The 24,908-nt window shown below is 43.2% G+C and overlaps 2 protein-coding genes across 5 annotated transcripts in view; both read right to left on the bottom strand.

The window, feature by feature from the left end:
* The window catches only part of IFT52 (intraflagellar transport 52), a 30,679-nt gene extending 10,643 nt beyond the window's left edge, over positions 1-20,036 (bottom strand). Inside the window, exons 1-8 of one of the 4 annotated variants that reach the window (XM_050917400.1) lie at positions 19,946-20,036; positions 18,526-18,650; positions 17,680-17,767; positions 17,262-17,391; positions 16,456-16,531; positions 16,299-16,370; positions 8,181-8,307; positions 514-600 (exon numbers count right to left, since the gene is read on the bottom strand). In XM_050917400.1, the coding sequence (XP_050773357.1) occupies positions 514-600; positions 8,181-8,307; positions 16,299-16,370; positions 16,456-16,531; positions 17,262-17,391; positions 17,680-17,767; positions 18,526-18,650; positions 19,946-19,963 (723 nt within the window). In that variant the 5' untranslated portion in view covers positions 19,964-20,036. The other 3 variants (XM_050917401.1, XM_050917403.1, XM_050917402.1) reach the window with 3 other exon arrangements.
* A 2,048-nt stretch (positions 20,037-22,084) lies between these two features.
* The window catches only part of SGK2 (serum/glucocorticoid regulated kinase 2), a 30,716-nt gene continuing 27,892 nt past the window's right edge, over positions 22,085-24,908 (bottom strand). The window contains 2 exon segments of the mRNA XM_050917405.1: positions 22,085-23,882; positions 24,643-24,732. Coding sequence (XP_050773362.1) covers positions 23,715-23,882; positions 24,643-24,732 — 258 coding nt within the window. The 3' untranslated portion in view covers positions 22,085-23,714.

Raw genomic sequence — 24,908 nt, 5'->3', positions numbered from 1 at the left:
ATGAGTAACGGCATGTTATTTAATTGCTCTGTGAATGCCTATGTCACTTAACATGATGCTTCCTTTAAAAAAAAAAAATAAATAAAAAAAGACAAGGATGGTAATACATACCAACCTTTTTGAAGCACTTTGTGATGTTTAAACAAAAAGAGCAGTAAGTGCAAAATATTATTAATAATTGTGTTGCCACAAAGCTGTTACAAATTTAATGACCAAAAAACCCTACTGCATATTTTAAAAACACACACAAACATAATCATGGTCGAGAGAGAAGCAGCAGCAAAAGCTTTCCAGAGTTTCGCTTTGCAATACACACAGTTAGGTGCCCAACTGCTATCAGTGCCTTTGAAAATCTTCCTCACTATTTCAATGCCAAGTCTGGTTCTCCATCCCCCAACTATTTCATAGCGATGCTAGTATCTGTGCTCTGGGAACAAACTACGAGGATTGGGTGTGCTTGTGAATGCTATGAAAAGACTAATGGTAATTTTATAATATATTTTAAAAGTCTACCATGATCTTGCTGTTTTCTTCTTTATCCAAATATTGGTCACTGAACATGTGGCAAGATCCCAACACTGCCATCTTTCCACCTTGGTTCTGTCAACAAAGTTAACATATAAAAAAAGTCAGATCACAAATATTCAGGGGATTCATACCACACTCTAAACTATTACATTATTTTAATTAGAGGGAAATGGGAACTTAGGAACAAGAAGCAGGGAACTTAGGAACAACTTGTAAGAGGACAATCTCTTGACTGTATAGCATTAGTATAAAATAAATGCATTATTTTAGCAGGTTTATTTTATTAACATTACCTTAGAAGTAGTGCTCTGTATTTGTGGGATTAGAGAGCTATTTCATGGGCATTCCACAAAGCAGAGCAGCAAATAATATTACATCAACAATAAGCAAATTGTATGTATTTTATTGTCGTTTTTGTGTCCTTAAAAAAAAAAAAAACCTAATCAATAGAGCAAGAATGAATAAGATCTTAACTGAGATTAATACATAACTAATCTCATGTGCACCTTTCTTCAGTAGTTCAGAGTCAGTACCTGCAAAAGTGAGGCATGCATGCAAGTCAACATAGCTTTCAAAGCCCCAGGCTAGCTAAAAAAGCAAAGGCATAGCTCTTTATAAGCAGAGTTATAAAAAATGCAGACAAGTATATTTTAATTAGCTGAATTTCAAATGTCATATAAAGAATTATGTAGATGGACCACCACCCCCACCCCAAAATAGTGAGTTTTCAAGACGGCACAACCACCAGTAATATTTCTTGCGGGCACCAAGATTAAAATTCATAGCAAACAATGTAACCATAAAAACTGCTGTTGTAAAAAACTTGCTTCAAACAGGGTTCCAGTTTACTTGTATTGAACAAAGGATAAACATAATGGTAAATTTCTGAGTATGAATGGAATGCTTGTACTTTCTATTTAGCTTCTACTTAGTAAATGACCCCAGGAAAGGAAAAAATCTAAAGCAAGTGACTTTTATCCCCTAACACAGTGAGTCTCAAAGCCGGTCCACTGCGTGTTCAGGGAGAGCTCCTGGTGGGCCAGGCCAGTTTGTTTACCTGCTGCGTCAGCAGGTTCGGCCGATCGCGGCTCCCACTGGCTGCGCTACTTCCCGCAGCCCCCATTGGCCTGGAGCGGCAAACCGCAGCCAGTGGGAGCCGCAACCGTCCGAACCTGCGGACGCGGCAGGTAAAGAAACCAGCCCAGCCCGCTAGGGGCTTTCCCTGAACAAGCGGTGGATCGACTTTGAGAACCACTGCCCTAACACATCCTCAGCTGTTACTGTTTCATAGAATCATAGAAATGTAGGGCTGGAAGGAACTTTGAGAGGTCATCTAGTCCAACCCTTTGTGCAGAACCAAGTACACTAGATCATTGCGACAGACTGTACCCCTATGTACATTCTTTTTACAAAACCATGATACATTTTGTACAAAGTATACCTTGTGAGGTATCACTTGAAAACTCAATCTGCTGAACATTATTGTCCTGATAAAATATGTGTGGCAACACTGTATGTAAATTTGTAAGATTCTACTGTATAATATTGCTGTGCCAAGTTCCAAAAATAGAAAAACAGGCCCAAACCAGTTTTTCAGAGACAAAAGACATACTGACACCACGGCCAAGTATCAGCATAATCAAATGGACTATCATGGGCTATCACCTGGTTAAGAGGCCATTCTTTGGTAGGAAGAAGGGTAAGAGCGAGAACTTTACATATTGGCAATGGAACAGCTGAGGGGTTTCTGTGTAAACAGACTGACTGTAACCTGAACCCCAGCTGGAGGTAATTCTCAAAGCGGGGAGAAGGGTATAAGAATGAGAAACAGAGGCTCCCAAATCACCTCTTTCTACTCCACTCATCTCTGCTCACAGAAGCAACAGCACCTGAAGAAACTCTAAACTGTGAGAGGGGTCCTGGTCTGGAGGCTTCCAGCCAGGAAAGACTGTGAAGAACACAGGGTGAGAAAAACCTTTGCTTTGAATCCATTTAGCTTGCTAAATTAAATACCAGTCTGCATTTTCTCTTATTTTATTTGTAACCAATTCTGACTTTTATGCCTCATTACTTGTAATCACTTAAAATCTATTTTCTGTGGTTGTTAAACTTGTTTTATTTTATCTAAACCAGTGTGTTTGGATTGAAGTGTTGAGAATCTCCATGTGAGACAGCAAGGTTTGTGAATATCATTTTCCATTAATGAAATGACACACTTTATACAAGTTTGCATAGTCCAGTTGAGAGCTGGTCAGTATAAGATGCACCTTTCTGGGAGAAGATCTGGGACTGAGAAGTTGCTGGCATCATCCTGTATGTAATTAATGGGTGACTGGCCAAAGCATTCATGTAATTCAGCTGGAACAGATTTTACACGTTAGAGGTTGTGTGTGCGAGTAAAGCAGTGTAAAGGGCATGCCAGGTTGGAGATTGGAGGGGACACAACTGTTCAACAGTTCAGATTGTACTCTCGGGAATGTCACAATCTTCCATGGCAGGTGTTTGTCTAACCTGTTCTTTAAAATTTATAATGAGGAGGATTCTACAGCCTCCCTTGGAAGTCTGTTCTACTGCTTAACTATCTTTATAGTTAGAAAGATTTTCCAAATATCTAACCTAAATCTCCCTTGCGACAGATTAGGCCAGGGGTGGGCAAACTACAGCCCGCAGGCTGTATCCGGCCCGCAGGACTGCTCCCCGTGACACCACAGGCCCCACGCTGCTCTCAGAAGCAGCCAGCACCACTTCCCTGCGGCCCGCGGGGGGGGGGGGGGCAGAGGGCTCCATGCGTTGCCCTTGCCTCCAGGCACCGCTCCCTGCAGCTCCTATTGGCCAGGAAGCGGGAAACGCGGCCAATGGGAGCTTCGGAGGAAGAACCTGGAGGCGTGGCAAGGGCAGAGCACACGGAGCCCTCTGCACCCCACAGTGGCCACCGTGCTTCCTGGAGCGGAGCGGCATGGGGCCAGAGCAGGCATGCAGGGAGTCTGCCCTGGCCGCATGCCACTGCCACCCCAGAACCACTTTAGGTAAGCAGAACTGAGCTGGAGCCCGAGCCCCACCTGCACCCTGCCTCCCCAACTCCCTACCCTAAGCTCCCTGCCTGCACCCCACACCCCTCCTGCACCCCAACTCCCCACCGAGCCCCCTCGAACACCCCGCACCCCTATGCAGCCCAATCCCTGCCCTGAGCTCCCTGCTGCACCCCACACCCCTCCTGCACACCAACCCCCTGCCCTGAGCCCCTTCCCACAGTCCACACCCTCCTGCACCCCAACCCCCCTTCCCTGAGCCCCCTCATGCACCCCACACCCCTCCTCTGCCCTGAGCCCCTTCCTGCACACCGCACTCCCCCTACATAACCCATAATCCCTCCCGCACCCCAACCCCCTGCCCCAGCCCTGCATACAATTTCCTCACCCAGATGTGGCCCTCAGTCCAGTAAGTTTGCCCAGCCCTGGATTAAGATGTCTTCTTGTGCTACCTTCAGTGAACATGGAAAACAATTGATCATCATCCTTTTTATAACAGCCCTTAACATATCTGAAGACTTATCAGGTCCCCACTCAGTCTTCTTTTCTCAAAACTAAACATGCCCAGTTTTTTTAAACTTTTCAAATAGGTCAGGTTTTCTAAACCTTTTATCATTTTGGTTACCCTTCTCTGGACTCCCTCCACTTTGTCCACATTTTTCTTGAAGTGTGGCGCTCAGAACTAGATAGAGTACTATAGCTAATGCCTCATCAGTGCCAAGTAGCACGGAACAGTTACCTCCCATGTCTTACATACGACACTCCTGCTAATACACCTCAGATTGATATTAGCCTTTTTTGAAACTGCTTAATATTGTTGACTCGTTCAATTTGTGATCCACTATATCCCCAGATCCTTTTCAGTACTACTACTGCTGTTATTCCCCATTCTGTACTTGTGCATTTGATTTTTCCTTCCTGAGTGTAGTACTTTACACTTATCTTTATTGAATTTCATCTCATTGAATTCAGACCAATTCTCCAATTTTCAAGGTCATTTTGAATTCTAATCCTGTCTTCCAAAGTGCCTGCAACCCCTCCCTGCTTGAGGTCATCTTCAAAGTTTATAAGCATACGCTCCATTCCACAATCCAAGTCACTAATGAACATATTGAATAGTACCAGACCCAGGACTGACCCTTGTGGGACTCCACTAGATACCTCCTCCCAGTTTGACAGCAAACTATTGATAACTACTCCTTGAATACAGTCTTTCAACCAGTTATGCAATTTCATCTAGACCCCATCTCCCTAATTTAATTATGAAATCAAGATATATCATGTCTATTGCTTCCTCCCTATCCATTAGGCCAGTAACCCTCTCAAAGAAGGAAATTAGGTTGGTTTGGAATTATATGTTCTTGACAAATCCAAGGGGCTATTCCTTATAACCCTATTATCCTCCAGGTGCTTACAAACTGATTGTACAGTAATTTGTTCCAATACCTTTCTAGGTATCAAAGTTAGGCTGATTGGTCTATAATTTCCTGGTCCTCTTTGTTCCCCTTTTCAAAGATAAGTACTATGTTTGCCCTTCTCCAGTCCTCTGGGACCTCACTGGTCCTCCATGCTGTCTCAAAGTCCCTAATGGCTCCAAAATTGCTTCAACTAGTTCCTTAACAACCCTAGAATCAAGCCCTGCCAACTTGAATACATCTAACTTATCTAAATACAGAGGAACCCCATTTATCCAACCTAATTGGGATACGGCCAGATCGGATAATCAAAAATTCAGATAATCCGGAGAATGGACAAAGAGCTTCAGCTCTGGGCAGCGGGCTCCCACTGTCATCTTCGCTGCCTGGGGCTGAAGCATCAGTTTCCCATATTCCTGTGTATGCACACTGGTTCAGTTAATATTGAGAGCCAGATAGTAGAGGCTCAGATAAAGGGGGTTCTACTGTATTCTTTAACCTGTTCTTCCCCTATTTTGGCTTACGTAACAAAATTAATATTAACAAAGAAGAGTGTATCTGGTCACAATTTACCCTTTCAGTGAAAACTGTTGCAAAATAGGCATTAAACACTGCAGCTCTCTTGATGTTGTCATTTAAGCACTCTCCTTCTCTGCTACAGAGATCTACAATTTCCTTCATCTTTGTCTTGCTCCTAATGTATTTAAAGAACCTCTTGCCTGTTATGTCCCTTATTAGATTTAACTCATTTGTGCCTTAGCCTTTCTGATTTTGTCCCTACAAGCTTGTGTCACTCTTCTGTAGTCCTCCATTTGTCCACTTTGTGTAAGATTCCTTTTAGATTTTCAGGACATTAAAGAGCTCCTGATGGAGCCATGCTGGTCTCTTACTATTGTTCATATCATTCCTTCACACTGGGACAATTTGTTCTTACATCTTTAAATAATATCTCCTTGAGAGACTGCCAGCTCACCTGAACTCGTCTTTCCCTTACATATTCTTTGCATGGGACCTTACCCCGTGAGTTTGTTAAAATCTTCTTTTTTGAAGTCGATTGTCCTTATTCTGCTGCTCTCACTCCTTCCTTTCCTTAGAAACATGAACTCTATCACTTATTAATCACTTTCACCCAAACTGCCTTCAACTTTTAAATTTGCAGCCATTTCTTCCCTATGTGTCAGAATCAAGGCTAAAATGGCTGTCCACCTGGCTGCTTCCACTACCTACTGAAACAAAAAGTTGTCCCCAATTCATTCCAAGAACTTATCGGAAATTTTGCTGTATTACTTTTCCAACAGATGCAGGGTAATTGAAGTCCCCCATTAGTACCAGGTCCATGTTCTGGATATTTCTGTTATTTGTTCTCAAAATGCCTCAATCATCTCTTCCTCCTGAATTTCCCTATTAAGTTTATCTACTGTTCTTCTATTTTTTTTTGCTATTCTTTTCCCTACCTCACTTCTCTCAAACAGATTATATATTTTCTTTCTAATCCTTTTCTCTGCCCTGACAGAGATTCTACCATTGTCTTCAGCTTCATCTTCCAGCATTTTGTCTATAATTTCCTCCAGCTAGATAGAAAAAAAGAAAGCCTAATTAAAGATCAGTTCTACTTCCTTGATTTTCATGCTATTTTCTTATATCAAAAAGGAGATTGTCAGGGAGAGTACATGATGAGAACTCTGATGGAAACAACATTTTCTTACCCCCTTTGAGGAAAAAGCAGAATCTTTAGAAGATCGTTAGTAATTTTGTTGAGAATCAAGGGCTAGATTTCCATATAGCAGAGGCACGCTATTGTGCTCACAAAATATACAAGCCCTTTCACTTGTGCAGTGAAATCAGATCTCACACACCAATTATGAATTAGATGCACGGGCATGCACAGTTATGTGATTTGCACATGCAATTGCATGCCTAAATCAATTTAAAAGACTGGCTTCAGATTATCAGGTTCTCATCTCACAGACAAGTTTTCATTTAATTTTCTCACTATATCAAAACCAAAGAAAACTTACATATTCAGAAATTTAGGGAAGATAACATTCACTAAATTTAATTAAAGAGCTTTTAAAAATACACTACACATTTATGCCCTGTTTCCTTTGTGACAATCCTGCTAGCAGCAACTGTGTTTAAATTCACATTTCTGATCCAGTTTCCTTGGCCTGTATGGTCTAGAATTTTTTTCATCTGACAACTCTGTTAGAGTTCAGTTATTAACTGATGCAACAGACTACCTGGGGGTTGGGATAAGCACTTTACAGTTTAGTTCATAGCACAGTTAAGTTATTATGGTTCTCAGATAAAATATTCCTGTCCAAGGAAAGAGTGCTAGAACCCAGCTAAACAACAGTAGTGTTGAAACGCAATTCAAACTGGTAAGGTTCTGATCCAAGGGGGATCAAGGCTTTATATGACTTGACGATTAACACATTACAGAAATGTATATTTGTGCATGTGATTTCAAAATGACCACCTGTATAAACACTTGCTCCATAAATGTAAGTAGGAGTGGTGGGTGAGAAAATTGTTCCATCTTTGATTGCCATGGAAGTAGGCAGGCTGTGATTTGGCAAGTGCTGCTCCAGTCTCCCCTGTCTTAAATGGGCTGGCAACCTCCTAATAAAAGGACTTCATGCATTTTTATTGCCTCTGATGCTTTATGGGGTCTATTTTACCCATAACATGCATGTGTAACTTTGTGCACATTTAGGGGAGAATCCCTACATCACTAAGACATCAAATATAAAATTTTATTGTAACGTATTAACTATAAAAATTAAGCATCACTTAGTGCTTATTATGGAGAAATGTTTGCAAACTAGGAAGTACCAAACCAAAGCCAATGGTTAAGATCATGGATACAAAAATCTTTTAAATTTCCAAGAGTCCCTAACTCAAAATTGTCTACATGCCACTGAACTGATATTCTCACTTCCTAGATGGTTACTACGATGGTGGAAAGAGAATAACTGGAAATAAAAGACAAAATCTAAAAGTATATAATCTTTGGTGATCAAACTTTTTTCTTCTTTGAACTCTGTGCAATAGAGCTTTACACAAAAAAGAATCAAGAACTGTCAAGCAGGTTCAAGGGTTTGTAGGTGCATTGGGAGTAGAAACAGGCATATGTAGATCTGCCATACCATACCATTGCATTTCTTTATTGGGGGATGGATAGCTTATTTTATTTACATTATTGTACCTTATAATGGTAAAAAGCCAAAATGGGTCTGTTGAGTGGAAAGCAGACAGATCCTGTGGACAGAACAGCCACTGCTGGTTTCATCACATTCAGTGTGGCACCAAATGGATACACAAAAGTGAGAGCCCTGCAGAAAATACAAACATTTTATTAGTGTCTGCTAAATTTCAGAGACTAGATTTGTTAATTTTAGATTTATCGATGATATTCCTGATGTTCAATCCTGCAATGTTTGTTTGTAGTTAGAGGCATTAGCAATATTAACCAAGCTGAGACTCAGATTTTCATATGCATAAGTTGGCATATGTACATGCCTGGGTGCATAAATTCTGACTTTTGCCAGGGATAGTGCAGGCTCACAAAAGCACACTTTTGAAATCTTGCTAACTAGAATAAGATCTGGGACTCTTTCTAGAGTTTTTTATGGTTGGAACGTTCAATAAGTTTAAGTGGAACCTTTTGGTTATCTTTCAGATATTCCTAGATATGAGAGACAAGTAGGGGTAATTAACTCTCAAACAAATAAATGCTCCGGAACATAACTATCCTAAATCTTTCTACACTTAAATTCTTCCCTGTGATGAGGGCCATAATCAGTATATCCCCAAAATAAACCATAAGAAAGAACACAATTAGCTACAGTTTTTATGGAAAGGCTGATGATTCTTCACTATTCTTCTGCGTCACAGCAAAGTTAAGGAACTACAAGGGGAAGGAAAGAGGGAAAACCAACAATTTTTTCAAGTGTATGAGTTTCCCTGGATTAGCACCTTCCTCCTCCCCACCCCTCGGGACTCCTATGCCTAACCCACTCAATTCTACAGGTCTGCAGGTTACTAAGGATGGTCACCATTTTATGTCCTTTAAGCCTTTTCAAAGCCACATACAAGGTTGATTTAATCATCACAGGTCTGGACAGTAGGAATAGATGGGACTCCCTTCAGAACCCATCATTGTTACTATTAGACTGGCTGGCAAGCGTTGCTAAAGAATTCACCCATTTAGGCTTGAAACTAGAGAAGCAAAAAGTGGAGACCAAAGGTATGTCCACACTACGGGATTATTCCGATTTTACAGAAACTGGTTTTTTAAAACAGATTGTATAAAGTCAAGTGCACGCGGCCACACTAAGCACATTAATTCGGCGGTGTGCGTCCATGTACCGAGGCTAGCGTCCATTTCCAGAGCGTTGCACTGTGGGTAGTTATCCTGTAGCTATCCCATAGTTCCCGCAGTCTCCCTCGCCCATTGGAATTCTGGGTTGAGATCCCAATGCATGATGAGGCAAAAACAGTGTCGCGGGTGATTCTGGGTAAATGTCGTCACTCATTCCTTCCTCCGTGAAAGCAACAGCAGACAATCATTTCGCGCCCTTTTTCCCCTGGCAGACTGTCATAAACAGATAGCTAAGGGTTAATGTCTCTTTTACCTGAAGCACCTGACCAGAGGACCAATCAGGAAACCGGATTTTTTCAACTTTGGGTGGAGGGAATTGAGTGTCTAAGGTCTTTGTTTTTCCGTCTGCCTGCTTTCTCTGAGCTTTGGAGAAGTAGTTCTATTTTCTAGTCTTCTGTTTCCAAGTGTAAGGACAAAGAGATCAGATAGTAAGTTATATGGTTTCTTTTCTTTGGTATTTGCATGAATATAAGTGCTGGAGTGCTTTGATTTGTATTCTTTTTGAATAAGGCTGTTTATTCAATATTCTTTTAAGCAATTGACCCTGTGTTGTATCATCTATACAGAGAGAACATTTGTACTTATTTTTCTTTCTTTTTATATAAAGCTTTCTTTTAAGACCTGTTGGAGTTTTTCTTTACTTCAGGGAAATTGAGTCTGTACTCACCAGGGAATTGGTGGGAGGAAGAAATCAAGGGGAGATTTGTGTGTTGGATTGCTAGCCTGACTTTGCATTCCCTCTGGGGGAATAGGAAAGTACTTTTTGTTTCCAGGACTGGAAGCAGAGAGGGGGAGTCACTCTGTGTAGTTTCACAGAGCTTGTGTCTGTGTATCTCTCCAGGAGCATCTGGAGGGGGAAAGGGAAAAAGGATTATTTCCCTTTGTTGTGAGACTCAAGGGACTTGGGTCTTGGGGTCCCCAGGGAAGGTTTTTCAGAGGGACCAGAGTGCCCCAAAACACTCTAATTTTTTGGGTGGTGGCAGCAGGTACCAGGTCCAAGCTGGTAACTAAGCTTGGAGGTTTTCATGCTAACTCCCATATTTTGGACGCTAAGGTCCAAATCTGGGACTAAGGTTATTACATGGTGGCAGCGGTGGGATTAGAATCCAGAAGCCAGTAGGAATATTATATTTTTCTTTTCTCTGCTAAGGGCTTTTTAGCAGAGAGAAACAGTTGGTTTTAAAAGGGAACCAGAGAGAATTTTTTTTTTCTGCTCTCTCTCGCAGTTTGTGGCTTGCATGTTAAGGGTCTTTTGTCATGCAATAGCCCTCCCATTAGGAGTCAAGTACCAGCACTTATAGGCATGCAAATAAAGTGGTTTTTCTGGTTTCCCTTCATTGAACATTAGCTAGAGAGAGAAAAGGAAAATTAGCTAAAGGCACTGTTGCTAGGCAGACTTCAGGAGGCAACAGAGAACCTGCAGTTCAGAAGATAAACACCGGAGGGCACCCCAACACAAGAAAACAGGAACCATGACTTCTAAGGCAAAAATTGACGCCGAAGAGCAAATCAAAGAAGCTGAACACAGGCGACAACTGGAAATAAAACAAAAAGAGATGGAGATGAAAGAAAGAAAAGAACAGATCAAAGAGGCAGCCTTCCAAAGAGAACAGGCAGCCCAAGAGGCAGCACACAAAAGAAAACTAGAAGAAGAAGAGATAGCCTACCGAAGGAAACAAGCAGAAGAAGAGTTGGCCCACCACCGAGAAATGGAAAAACACCAAAAAGAAATGGAAAAACACCAAAAAGAAATGGAAAAACAACAAAAAAAAAAATGAAGAGAAGGAAAAACAGAGAAAACATGAACTGGAGTTGGCAAAAGCTGGGCTGCATGTGCCAGCCAACCCTAACAACCCGGCGCCAAATATTGCTCCACAGCACAGGAAATTTCCCACCTACAAGGCAGGTGATGACACCGAGGCCTTCTTGGAAAATTTTGAAAGAGCCTGTCTTGGGTACAGCATTCCCGAAGACCAGTACATGGTAAAATTGAGGTCACAGCTCAGTGGACCTTTAGCAAAGGTGGCAGCTGAAATGCCTAAGCACCAAATAAATGACTATAAACTTTTTCAAACCAAGGCCAGATACAGGATGGGGATAACCCCAGATCATGCCCGTCGGCGTTTCAGAAACCAAAAGTGGAAACCAGAGAAGTCATTTCCCAAACACGCCTACTACATTGCAAAAAACTATGAGGCCTGGCTAACAGGAAACAACATTCAAACCTTGGAAGAACTGAACCTCCTCATACAAATGGAGCAGTTCTTGGATGGTGTTCCTGAAGACATCACGCGGTACATACAAGATGGAAACCCCAAGAATATCGCTGAGGCGGGGGAGATTGGAGCCAAATGGATGAAACTGGCAAAAAGCAAGAAAGCTACTGTCAAGGGAAACGATTACCCCAGGGGGCACACAGACCATAAACCCTACAACCAAGGACAGCCAAAGACCCCACATACCACCCAAGTAAAGCCACAGATACCCTACCCTTCAACCTCACCAGTCTCCAGTAACTCACCTCGGCCCAGTGACCCATCAGATGGAAGATGCTTTAAGTGTAATGAACTGGGACATATCAAGGCCAAGTGTCCCAAGAACACCATGCGAGTGCAATTCATTACACCACCATCACACCAAAGATCCCCAGGCCCGGATGCCTCTCAAATACCCTTGGAGCGAAGGGAAAATTTGAAAGTGGGCGGAAAGAAGGTTACTGCGTGGAGAGACACGGGGGCACAAGTGTCAGCTATCCACCAATCCTTCGTTGACCCCAAATTCATCAACCCAAAGGCCAAAGTGACAATTTACCCCTTCATGTCACAAGCTGTAGACTTGCCTACAGCTCAACTGCCTGTCCAGTACAAAGGCTGGTCAGGAATGTGGACTTTTGCAGTCTATGACAATTATCCTATCCCCATGCTACTGGGGGAAGACTTGGCCAACCAGGTGAGGCGGGCCAAGAGAGTGGGAATGGTTACACGTAGCCAAACCAGGCAAGCTTCCAGACCCATTCCTGTTCCTGAACCGTCCACAGAGGCCCCGTCTGTGTTACCAGAGACCCAGACAGAGGTAGTGGACCCGGATTCCATGCCTACCACTGAAACAGCCACAGCATCTCCAGTCCCAGGCCCGGAACTGGAACAGCAACCAGCACCAACAAGTGCAACTACATCTTCAAACTCAACGCCAAAGGGCGCCAGCAAGCCGATGTGGCCATTTTTTCAGACTCCTGGCCCGAACACCTACTACACCTGGAAAAGGTCTTTGAGCGCATCAGGCAGGCAGGACTAACTGTTAAGGCCAAAAAGTGTCAAATAGGCCAAAACAGAGTGACTTACCTGGGGCACCAGGTGGGTCGAGGAACCATAAACCCCCTACAGGCCAAGGTGGATGCTATCCAAAAGTGGCCTGTCCCAAGGTCAAAGAAACAGGTCCAATCCTTCTTAGGCTTGGCCGGATACTACAGGCGATTTGTACCACACTACAGCCAAATCGCTGCCCCACTGACCGACCTGACCAAAAAGACCCAGCCAAATGCAGTTAAGTGGACTGATGAGTGTCAAAAGGCCTTTACCCAACTTAAGGCAACGCTCATGTCTGACCCTGTGCTCAGGGCCCCGGATTTTGACAAGCCATTCCTAGTAACCACAGATGCATCTGAGCGTGGTATAGGAGCAGTGCTCATGCAGGAAGCAACAGATCACAACTTCCATCCTGTCGTGTTTCTCAGCAAGAAACTGTCTGAGAGGGAAAGTCACTGGTCAGTCAGTGAAAAGGAATGCTATGCCATTGTGTACGCCCTGGAAAAGCTACGCCCATATGTTTGGGGACGGCGGTTCCAACTACAAACTGACCATGCTGCACTAAAGTGGCTTCATACTGCCAAGGGGAACAACAATAAACTTCTTCGTTGGAGTTTAGCTCTCCAAGATTTTGATTTTGAAATTCAACACATCACAGGAGCTTCTAATAAAGTTGCTGATGCACTCTCCCGTGAGAGTTTCCCAGAATTCAGTAGTTAAAAAGTGTTCTTAAAATGTACAAGTCTGTTAGTTATATACTTAGGAGTATATGTAAAGGTGTATGTGTTGTATTAATCTGTTTATTTTCAAGTTCTAGAAGGAAATCGCCGCCAGTGAGCTTCCCCACTGTCTGCAATTTGGGGGGCGTGTCATAAACAGATAGCTAAGGGTTAATGTCTCTTTCACCTGAAGCACCTGACCAGAGGACCAATCAGGAAACCGGATTTTTTCAACTTTGGGTGGAGGGAATTGAGTGTCTAAGGTCTTTGTTTTTCCGTCTGCCTGCTTTCTCTGAGCTTTGGAGAAGTAGTTCTATTTTCTAGTCTTCTGTTTCCAAGTGTAAGGACAAAGAGATCAGATAGTAAGTTATATGGTTTCTTTTCTTTGGTATTTGCATGAATATAAGTGCTGGAGTGCTTTGATTTGTATTCTTTTTGAATAAGGCTGTTTATTCAATATTCTTTTAAGCAATTGACCCTGTGTTGTATCATCTATACAGAGAGAACATTTGTACTTATTTTTCTTTCTTTTTATATAAAGCTTTCTTTTAAGACCTGTTGGAGTTTTTCTTTACTTCAGGGAAATTGAGTCTGTACTCACCAGGGAATTGGTGGGAGGAAGAAATCAAGGGGAGATTTGTGTGTTGGATTGCTAGCCTGACTTTGCATTCCCTCTGGGGGAATAGGAAAGTACTTTTTGTTTCCAGGACTGGAAGCAGAGAGGGGGAGTCACTCTGTGTAGTTTCACAGAGCTTGTGTCTGTGTATCTCTCCAGGAGCATCTGGAGGGGGAAAGGGAAAAAGGATTATTTCCCTTTGTTGTGAGACTCAAGGGACTTGGGTCTTGGGGTCCCCAGGGAAGGTTTTTCAGAGGGACCAGAGTGCCCCAAAACACTCTAATTTTTTGGGTGGTGGCAGCAGGTACCAGGTCCAAGCTGGTAACTAAGCTTGGAGGTTTTCATGCTAACTCCCATATTTTGGACGCTAAGGTCCAAATCTGGGACTAAGGTTATTACACAGACGCCATAGAATGGCAACCATGGAGCCTGTTTTGCCTTTTGTCACTGTCACCGTATGTGTACTGGATGCTGCTGACAGAGGTGGTACTGCAGTGCTACACAGCAGCATTGATTTGCCTTTGCAAGGTAGCAGAGACGATTACCATCCCTATTGTACCGTCTGCCATTGTAAACTGGCGATGAGATGATGGTTATCAGTCATTTTGCACCGTTTGCATTTGGAAAGTGGCGATGACGGTTATCAATCCTTTTGTACCGTCTGCTGCTGTCATGGGTGCTCCTGGCTGGCCTCGCTGAGGTTGGTCGGGGACGTATGGACAAAAACGGGAATGACTCCCCGGGTCATTCCCTTCTTTATGTTTTGTCTAAAAATAGAGTCAGTCCTGTCTAGAATATGGGGCAAGTGTACTAGAGAACCAGAGAGCACAGCTGCTCTGTGTCAGAGCCCCAGAGATCCCGCAGAAATGATGAGCTGCATGCCATTCTAGGGGCTGCCCCTGCAACAACCCTACCAGTTGCTTCCCTCCTCCCCCAACCGCTACCATGGCAGTGTCCCCCCATTTGTGTGATGAAGTAATAAAGAATGCAGGAATAAGAAACACTGACTTTTTAGCGAGATAAAATGAAGGGAAGGCAGCCTCCCACTGCTATGACAATCCAGGCAGTACAGAATCTTTTCTTTAGAAATGAAAGGCGGGGGGTTGGGGGGGAAGGGGCTGATGGAGCTCAGCCTCCAGCTGCTATGATAAGGACGGTTACCAAGCCTTTTGTACCATCTGCCGGGAACGACCAGGAGTCATTCCCATTTTTACCCAGGTGCCCCCGGCCGACCTCACCGAGGCCAGCCAGGAGCACTCACAGGATGAGGACGGTTTTCCACCATTTTGTCCCATCTGCCATTAGGAAAGGAAGGGGAGGGGATGCTGCTGTTCAGCGCCGCAGCACCGCGTCTACCAGCAGCATGCAGTAGGCATATGATGACATGGAAAAAAGGCGAGAAACAATTTTTTTCCCCTTTTCTTTCACGGACGGGGAGGAGGGGTAAATTGACGAGATATATCCTGAACCACCCCGGACAATGTTTTTGACCCTTCAGGCTTTGGGTGCTCAGCTAAGAATGCAAATGCTTTTCGGAGACTGCAGGAACTGTGGGATAGCTGGAGTCCCCTCTCCCTCCCTCCATAACCATCTATCTGATTCTTTGGCTTTCCGTTATGCTTGTCACGCAGCACTGTGCTGAGTCCCTGCTGTGGCCTCTATCACAGCCTGGAGATTTTTTCAAATGCTTTGTCATTTCATCTTCTGTAACGGAGCTCTGATAGAACAGATTTGTCTCCCCATACAGCGATCAGATCCAGTATCTCCCGTACGGTCCATGCTGGAGCTATTTTTGGATTTGGGACTGCATCGCCACCCGTGCTGATCAGAGCTCCACGCTGGGCAAACGGGAAATTAAATTCAAAAGTCCACAGGGCTTTTCCTGTCAACCTGGCCAGAGCATCTGAGTTCAGATTGCTTTTCAGAGAGGTCACAATGGTGCACTGTGGGATACCACCCGCAGGCCAATACCGTCGAATTGCGGCCACACTAACCCTAATCCAACATGGCAATACCAATTTCAGTGCTATTCCCCTCGTCGGGAAGGAGTGCAGAAATGGGTTTAAAGAGCCCTTTATATCAATATAAAGGGCTTCATTGTGTGGACGGGTGCAGGGTTAATTCAGTTTAACGCTGCAAAATTCAGTTTAAATGCATAGTGTAGACCAGGCCCAAGAAATGCATTAGGACATCTCAATAGAAGCACTGGGTACTTTAGCCATTGCCCTGGCCCGGTAATTTGACACTTCGTGACTGCGCTAAATTTTTCCTTTGAAGACGCTGGTGAGGAAAACACACTTACTGAGAGTCATTTCCACTGTTGTCTTCATCTATTATCCCAGGCACTGCTTTCCCTGCAGCTCTGCTGATTTCCCTAGAAGAGGTGGAAACACAAGTGATTAAAGTTGCATGGATTTGCAATAATGTTACTCACAGGTCTATATCCCCAAAACAATTACCTATTCAAAACTCCATTGGAGACCAAGGCTTCCTTAGGATGAAAGTACTTATAATATACATTTCTCACCACAGCATCTTGAAGAAAAAAGAAAAAATTTAAATCTTTTATGGAGGCAGTTTGTCTAGTGCTTAGGATATGAGATTGAGAGTAATGAGATGTGGGTTCGATTCCTATTTCGAATGCTATAACCCTGGGAATTATTTGGTTCCCATCATAACTTGGAACAGCCTTAACCTATGGCCCCTTTTTGGACCTGCAGCTTCAGGCATCAAAAGACAGTGGGAACACTTATTTCAAAATTCAGGTGAAGTTATGCAAACTAATCACCTAAAATGCAGGCACAATCATGTGTCTACCTGCTTCACTTGAACCTGCAATTATTTGCAAAGGCAGACAGGGAGACTAGGTTTAAAACAAAAAAATCTGGTTCAACAAGTTCAATCTTTTATTATGTGTCTTAGAGGTTTCCAAAACTATGATGAACTCAATACCACTCTGTGCAATAAAAAGTGAACCCACTATCCAACTGACACTAAAACATCTGAAAAATGTCTTATTTGGTGAGGACACACTGCTTATTTACACTTGGATATTGCAACAGCAGCTGATGGAATTTTACTAAACTGCAAAAAAATTCACTGCTGGGTTGAGAATGAGCATGGAATAACTCAGCTCAGAGTATTTTTTTCTCCCCTAATAGATATAAGCCTTCTTTTTCCTCAAGTGTTTATAAGGAAGTGGCTTTGAAACCCTAATCTCTAAAAAGAACCATACATGGTTTGCATCTACAAAAGTTCAAGTTACCATTATTGACCATGATTCCATACTCTTCTAACAAGAAGTTAATATTGGTGTCATATCGGGATTCGCCACCTTCTCCCAGCATCACCAGGATATCCCCACCCTCTTCTAGATATTTCTTCAGAACCTCAAACTAAAACAATAAGATGGAAAAAACACAAGAACACAATCAGAGGCTCTAAGTACAGAACTCCAAAGAACTGTATGGAAATGAGGCATAAGTGGTTTCAGCTACTTGCAACCAACTTAACCCTAAAAGATCAAGAAACGTTAAATTTAAATGTATGTAAAATAGGCTTTCCAAACTACAATGCTATTACAGAATGTTTTGGATTACCGTCTGCGTTCCTAGACAAATCTGGAAGCATAACTAATCTGCAAACCGTTATTGGCTTTTTTCTTCTTTATGAATATTTCTTACCTCAGCTGCAGTGAACTTCTCTCTGGGCCCTGCTGTAATCCACAATTTTACCCCAGCTAGCTTCTCAGATGTGATCTCATCTTTTAAACTATGAATAAGTTAATAAAGAGACACATTACATTTTAATTTTAGATACAGTCCACAACTGAATCCTGGGCTGCCTTTACATAAAGAACTAGGCAGAAGAACGCAAAGCAAGTCATTTCAGTCAGTCACTTTACATCTGTTTACTCTAGTTTTAAATTTGATTATCCCAAATAAGTAACTACAAATTTGAACTGATGAAGAAGGAAAATAAGTATTCTAGCAAGACACTGTGGCAGATCCACAGCTGATATAAATTGCTGCAGCTTGGTTGACTTCACTAGAACTATGACAATTTACATCATCTGACCATCAGCCCCACTCTTATTTTTCTGTGTTTTAATTCTGATTACAGCAGATGGGTGACCAATACCATAAACTTGATGTACAAAGGCTAGGGTTCAAATTATCTTGACATTTTTGCCTATCAATAGATATTCCATGCAGCGCAGACTAGTACACACACATTTGGAACCTCACCATTATCAGCTAAGCTCTGTCCTCTCCATTACCGCAGTATCTGAAAGTTCAAAATAAAAGTCCTCCAATACCGTGCAACAGCAGAGCTACAGCTAATGTCACTGGGTAGAACCAAAGGAACTAATCCTTTTAATTTTCTATTAACATTTCCAAACATTTCTATATTATGAATTACCCCCCAAAGTCAGCATTAAAATGGTCCCATCTCCAAATAGCTTACTGATGTCAGTTTCACCCTTGTGCTACACAGCATGAAAAAGAAAGCTGAAGAAAATCCCTCACCTCTGTATCTTCCATTTACTACGAAGCCTCTTCTGTAAGGACTTGTAACCACTGTTGACAGTGAAAATCTCCTTTTTGGATGCATTGAAGACTATGGTGTTCCGAAGCTCTGTCTCCATAGTGACCTCAAGAATGAAAGGAAAGAAGAGAAGCAAAATCAGAAAGGAAGAGCAAAAAAGGTACTATTTCAGACCAGTCTCTGAATAAGGAACACAGGCATACAGGTTGCTAGCTGGCAGAGAATGTGTTGGTGCAGTAATGGAACTCATCTGAACTAGAGAAATTAGGCCTAAAATCTCTTTGTTGTTGTTATTTAAAACATTTACTGCAATTTTAAACATATGGACAGAAATATGAAATAAAACTAAAACCTACAAGAAGAAACATCCCTACGCAATAAAAAGGAAAGACAACATCCCAAGAAGCATCCAAGCTTTCTCATTTTGTTTCCTCAATATACATAATCAGAACGTTATTAGATTCACTAACACTTTGTACTGAAAAAAAATCACAAAAAAATAACATTAAAATGAGAGCTGCAATCTTTTATGGTTTTCAAAGAACAAATATGACAACCTTCAGCTAAGCTATTTGGGACAAGGACCTTGTCTACTTGCTGTAAAGTAGCTACCACACTGTTGGAATTCTATAAATAGAAATAATAACCACGACCTCTGGCCTCTGGTAGTTGTAGTAGTCTCTTGGAAGCCAGGGCTGCAGCACAATCGCAGAGAATCAGATGGTTAGCTGGTTAAACTTGGGTTATGTTGACACTAGCATTTTCTGGCAAATTTCTCATCATTGCACTACTAAATTGTTGCAGCAAAGGCATTTTTTTACCACTGAGTCACCAAACCCAGTTCAAAGCAGGTCTAAACATAGAGCTAAATCTTTGGGACAACAGGGACTGTCTTTTTGCTCTGTATTTGTACAGTGCCTAGCACAATGGGATCTGGAGTCTGGGCTGAGGCGCCTAAGTGCTACTGCAATATAAATAATAAAGCTATCTCCATACTAGAGGGTAGCACAATGCATGGGGCTGGGGGTAGAGGGGAAGGGCACAGAGCATGGGGGTGATGCACCTTCACCTACTGTCTCCATGGGCAGGGTAGCGCAGTCTATGGTGGGAGCTACCCCGACCTACCGTCTCCACGCGAGGGGGTAGCACGCTGACGCTACAGGAGCGATGGGGGAGCTATGGCTGTGACCTGCTCTCTCTATAGGATGGGATGGCACCGTGCGGGGGGGGTGGGCAATTGGCGCTACCCCTTGACCTGCTGCTCCACAGACCTCCCAGCCCCCTCCTCTGAGTGCCCCTCACCATCCTACCCTCCGCCGCCCCGGGGAGGAGGGACGCGAGAGCGGAGGACCCCGCTGGCCCCACACAGAGGGGAGGGAGAAGTGAACGCCCAGGCCTTACCCGCCGACTCGCCACCATCTTCCCGCGCCCCGCCGCTGACCTCGGAGCGGTAACTAAAGGCCGCTCCTTGCCTAGCAACCGCCCTTGTGCGCACGCGCAAGGAACGTATTCAAGGAAACTCTCCCGCAACCAACGCGGCGGCAGCAGGCGTTACGTGATGACATCACGCCGGCTCCCCTCACCATTCCAGGGGATGGGAAAGTGGCACTTACTATTCTCTGGCACGGGGGTGAAGTTGGACTCTACCATTGTAGATAGGAGGGTGGTGTGTGCCAGTCTGCAGAGGACCGGTAGTTCCTGGTACCCACGGAGCGGGGTGGCTCTGAGCATCAGCTGCTGTGTGCAGCGCTGCTACCAGCACCCTGCTCCCCGGGCTGGGGCTGCTGGCGTGGAGGCTGCTGCTCGGGAGCGGGCACCGGGCCAGTGCAGGATGCAGTGGTTTCCCCAGGAATTGAAATTAGGGGTGAGTGTTCGAATTTACAGGGGGGGTGTCAGGACCAATGAGATAAATAAAAGAGAGATGAATAAAGTAAATGTTTTGTTAGGATTATGCAAATTTAACATAAGAATAATGCAAGTTACACCAAAACACATAACAGGTCTAGATTTCTAAAAAAATTTACATTTAAAAAAAAAGTTTAATTTAAATTGACTTTTGAAAAGTAAGCCATCATGAGATAAGAGGGCAGTCCTCTCATGGATCAGTAACTGGTTAAAAGATGGGAAACAAAGGGTAGGAATAAATTATAGGTGTTCAGAATGGAGAGAGATAAATAGTGGTATCCTTCAGGGGTCAGTACTGGGACCAGTACTGTTCAACATATTCATCTGGAAAAATGGGTAAACAGTGAGGTGGCAAAATCTGCACATGATACAGAACTATTCAAGATAGTTAAGTCCCAAGCAGACTGCAAAGAGCTACAAAGGGATCTCACAAAACTGGGTGACTGGGTAACAAAATGGCAAATGAAATTCAGTGTTGATAAATGCAAAGTAATGCACATTGGAAAGCAGTCTCAACTATACATACAAAATGATGGCATCTGAATTAGCTGTTAACACTCATGAAAGAGATCTTGGAGTCATTGTGGATAGTTCTCTGAGAACATCCACTCAATGTGCAGCAGCAGTCACAAAAGCAAACAATGTTGGGAATCATTAAGAAAGGGATAGATAATAAGACAGAAAATATCATATTGCCTCTATATAAATCCATGGTACGCCCACACCTTGAATAGTGTGTGCAGATCTGGTCACCTATCCTAAAAATATATATATTGGAATTGGAAAAGGTACAGAGATGGGCAACTAAAATGATCAGGGGTATGAAACAGGAGGAGAGATTAAAATGACTGGGAATTTTCAGCTTAGAAAAGAGATGACTAATGGGGATATGATAGAGGTCTGCAAAATCTTGACTGGTGCGAAGAAAGTGAATAAGGACATTTTATTTAATCCTTCACATAACACAAGAACTAGCAGTCACCCAATGAAATTAATAGCAGGTTTTAAAAAAACAAAAGGAAGTACTTCTTCACACAATATAAAGTCAATCCTCTGGCAATCCTCTTTGCCAGAGGATGCTGTAAAGACCAAAACTATAACAGGATTATAAAAAGAACTAGATAAATTCCTGGAGAATAGGTCCATCTGTGGCTATTAGCCAAGATGGGGACAGACACTGTATAAGCTTTTAAGTGTGTATTAATGTTTCAGTTTAAATTCAGATTTCCAAACAGTCACTAAATTGGTATGTAACTAGCTCACAAAACTAGGGGGGGTGTTGGGGAAATTCAGGGGGGGTGTACACTCCCCCTGGGGGGGGCCCTAGGGAAATCACTGGCAGGATGGGCTCCCACCCCAGGCGATTAGCCACATAATGCCCTTCTCACTTGGCGTGCAGCTGCTGTCCATTCCCCCCTCTCCCGGGGGGGCTGCAGTAAGCCAGCACTAGGCGGTGAATGTCTCCGAGCCACAGCTGCAAGTGAGAGTTTTAAGTTGGTCACACAGTTGGGGGGGGGACGGACATCAGTTGATGCTCCAGCAAATGGAAAGCTCGATAGCTCGCTGGAAACCCTGGGTTTTTCCTCCCCTTCCCCAGAATTGCAGACAAGCTGTGGAGGTGAATAAGTTAGAGCATTCACTTTAAAATAGGACTTTTTTTATTAATAACTTCAGTATATACAATAAAGGTAAAATTGGGCAAGATAAAAAAAAGTTTCCATTCTCTTTTCAAGGCAAGTATCACAAGTGCTCCAGCATGTCAACAGAGCTTCTAGAGCAGAAGACAAGGTGCTCATTTGGACCAGTCTTTAGAAATCCAGGTTTTTCATGCTAACAGTGTCCATGTGTGGACCAGTACAGGAGATTCTCCTAACACTATCAGATCTTATTCCCCTTTCTCCTCCCCACAGAGACAGAATAATGAATAATGTTTTAAAAAAACAATCCAGACTCCAGCATTTAAATTAAGGCAGAATGAATAAATTAGCCTTTAACACACACACATTCAGAACAACATCAGGTTCCATTTAAATTTGGGAGCCTTTTTCAAAAAAAAAGCTCCCACCTACATCATCTGGGCTCTCAGATTGGTAGTTGCCCATGGGGTATTCAGTAGGTACTAGTACACATAAGATTTGGAGCACTTTCATACTTGAGAGATCTGAATTCTTCCTAATGCTAGTGGGAAACTGCCTCTCATTACTAGGGTGCAGAGCTCCCAGCCTGGAAGAGTGGAATGTAGTTTAGTCCAACACTCAGATTATGCACAAACTTGTCAAGTGATAGCTTGACTGAAGTGGCTACATCAAAAAGACTCCAAACCAGATCTTTAGCTGGTGTAAATTACTGTAGCTCCACTGTAGTCAGCAGAGCTATGCTGATTGACATCAGCTAAGGATCTTGCCCTTCCTTTAAAAAGAAGGGAGGGAAGATATAACTAAACACACATTAGTACCGGTCAGTTACCCTTTGGCTTGCTGTTAACAGATGTTACTGAGGAAAGTTCAGGGAGTTTTGCTTGATGTGTATATTTAAGTAAAAAATCCAGTGCCATCTTCCCATCACAGTGACTCGTCACAGCATAAGGACAGGCCTGATCTACACCTAAACCTTAGGTTGACCTAGCTATGTCACCCCGAGAGACGTAGTTAAGTCCGTAGACCTAAGCCCCAGTGTAGACAACCCTAGGTCAACGGAAGACATCTTCCATTGACCTAGCTCCTGCCCCTCGGAGAGGTGGATTTACTACAGCAACAGAAGAACTCCTTTCATTCTGTGACTACACTACAGTGATGTAACTGCTGTGCTCCAGCTGTGCCACTGTAGCGTTTCTAGCGTAGACATACCCGTAGTGTGAACAGATTTCCTCCTTGCCATGGATAGAGCAATCAGACAAGAGGGAGGAGAGAGACTAGCTATGTGTATGAAGCACAGTTACATAGGCACTTCCAAAATAAGTAGGCCAGTTGTTATTGGGTAAGTAACTTGCCGTGTACTGAGATGTGGTTTTGGCATGAATGATGGCACTAAGCTTCTAAACATAAATAAGACCACGGAGTTAACTTCAATTCTGTAGGAATAAAATCTCTAACTAGGACAATCAGCAGCCTCCCTGCCAGAGGAAGGAAAAAACTTGTGCACCACAGTGAAAGAGTTCAGATCCATTCCAGTTAGTGTGCTAGTCCGAATTTCTTTAACAGTCATGAGCAGAGGACAGTGCCATTTTAAAATCAAGACCATCCGTTAAAATTAGGTTTCCCAAGTCCTATTTAAAAACCTGAAAGTCCTCATCAGTCGGTGCATAAGAAAACCCTAAAAAAGCATCTGAGGCACTGGAGCAGCTGGCTGCTAAGTCAGGTGTCCGGGTGATGGAATTCGAAACCGCTTCTTGTGTGAACTCTGGGTCAAAATGTCGCAGATCAGCAGGACCAGACTAAAAAACAAACAACCAACCATGTATAACATAATTTCAGATGAACAGGCCTAAGCTTTCAGACAAGTTATTTCTTTAGACAGAACTGTTTTAGACAGCTGTGACCAAACCTTTATTTTATGTTCCCACAAAAGAGACATTAGCTTACAGTTCAGGAAGTATACTTAAACAGCACTAAAGAAGAAGTCATCAACTAAGACAACTAGCAGTGGGGCAGGGGAAGAGGGGGAATTTTGCAACACATACAGTTTCTCCCCCCATCCTCTGTCACAGAACTTGCTGACTGCATCCCCTGATAAGTGGAGCAACTAGAAGCGGTGATGTACTATGGGAAGTTGAGGAGGAACAGACAGGCAGAAGATGCAAGTTACTTTTAAATTTCCAGAGGATGATGATTTCTCCCCCTCCTCCCTCCAAACCCCCACATCTAGAAGCAGCTAGAACATTTGAACAAGGGACTTTTGACCACTGCAGTCTCAGTTCCCTTCCCCTTAAAAAGAACAGGAGTACTTGTGGCACCTTAGAGACTAACAAATGTATTTCAGCATGGGCTTTCGTGAGCTACAGCTCACTTCCATTCTGTGCATCTGAAGAAGTGAGCTGTAGCTCACGAAAGCTTATGCTGAAATAAATTTGTTAGTCTCTAAGGTGCCACAGGTACTCCTGTTCTTTTTGCGGATACAGACTAACACGGCTGCTACTCTGAAACCTTCCCCTTAAAGTTATGCAGGGAAAGCCTGCATCAGCCACCACCACTTACCACATTGGGGTTGAAGGGAGGAGTGATCCTCTTGTGATACAAGTCATCCCAGTTTATTGGGCTGAAGAACACATGATTCTTTATCTCAAGCTGCAAAGAAGGGTTGGGGGGAAATAATCACTCTCCTGCCACCTTCCTCCTCAACCATCCCTTTTCCAACAGTCACTAAATAGGCACACGCTCCCCGATAGTGGATGGTTGTAGCTCTACAGCTACATACAGCATATTGGAAAAAAAACAAGCTGTAATGTTCCTCATCTTGACAG

The sequence above is a fragment of the Gopherus flavomarginatus genome, chromosome 11 (assembly GCF_025201925.1).
Source record: "Gopherus flavomarginatus isolate rGopFla2 chromosome 11, rGopFla2.mat.asm, whole genome shotgun sequence".
In the NCBI taxonomy this organism is placed as follows: Eukaryota; Metazoa; Chordata; order Testudines; family Testudinidae; genus Gopherus; species Gopherus flavomarginatus.
The sequence above is the reverse complement of the archived record's forward strand: the minus strand, read 5'-3'. Positions and strand labels throughout refer to the sequence as shown.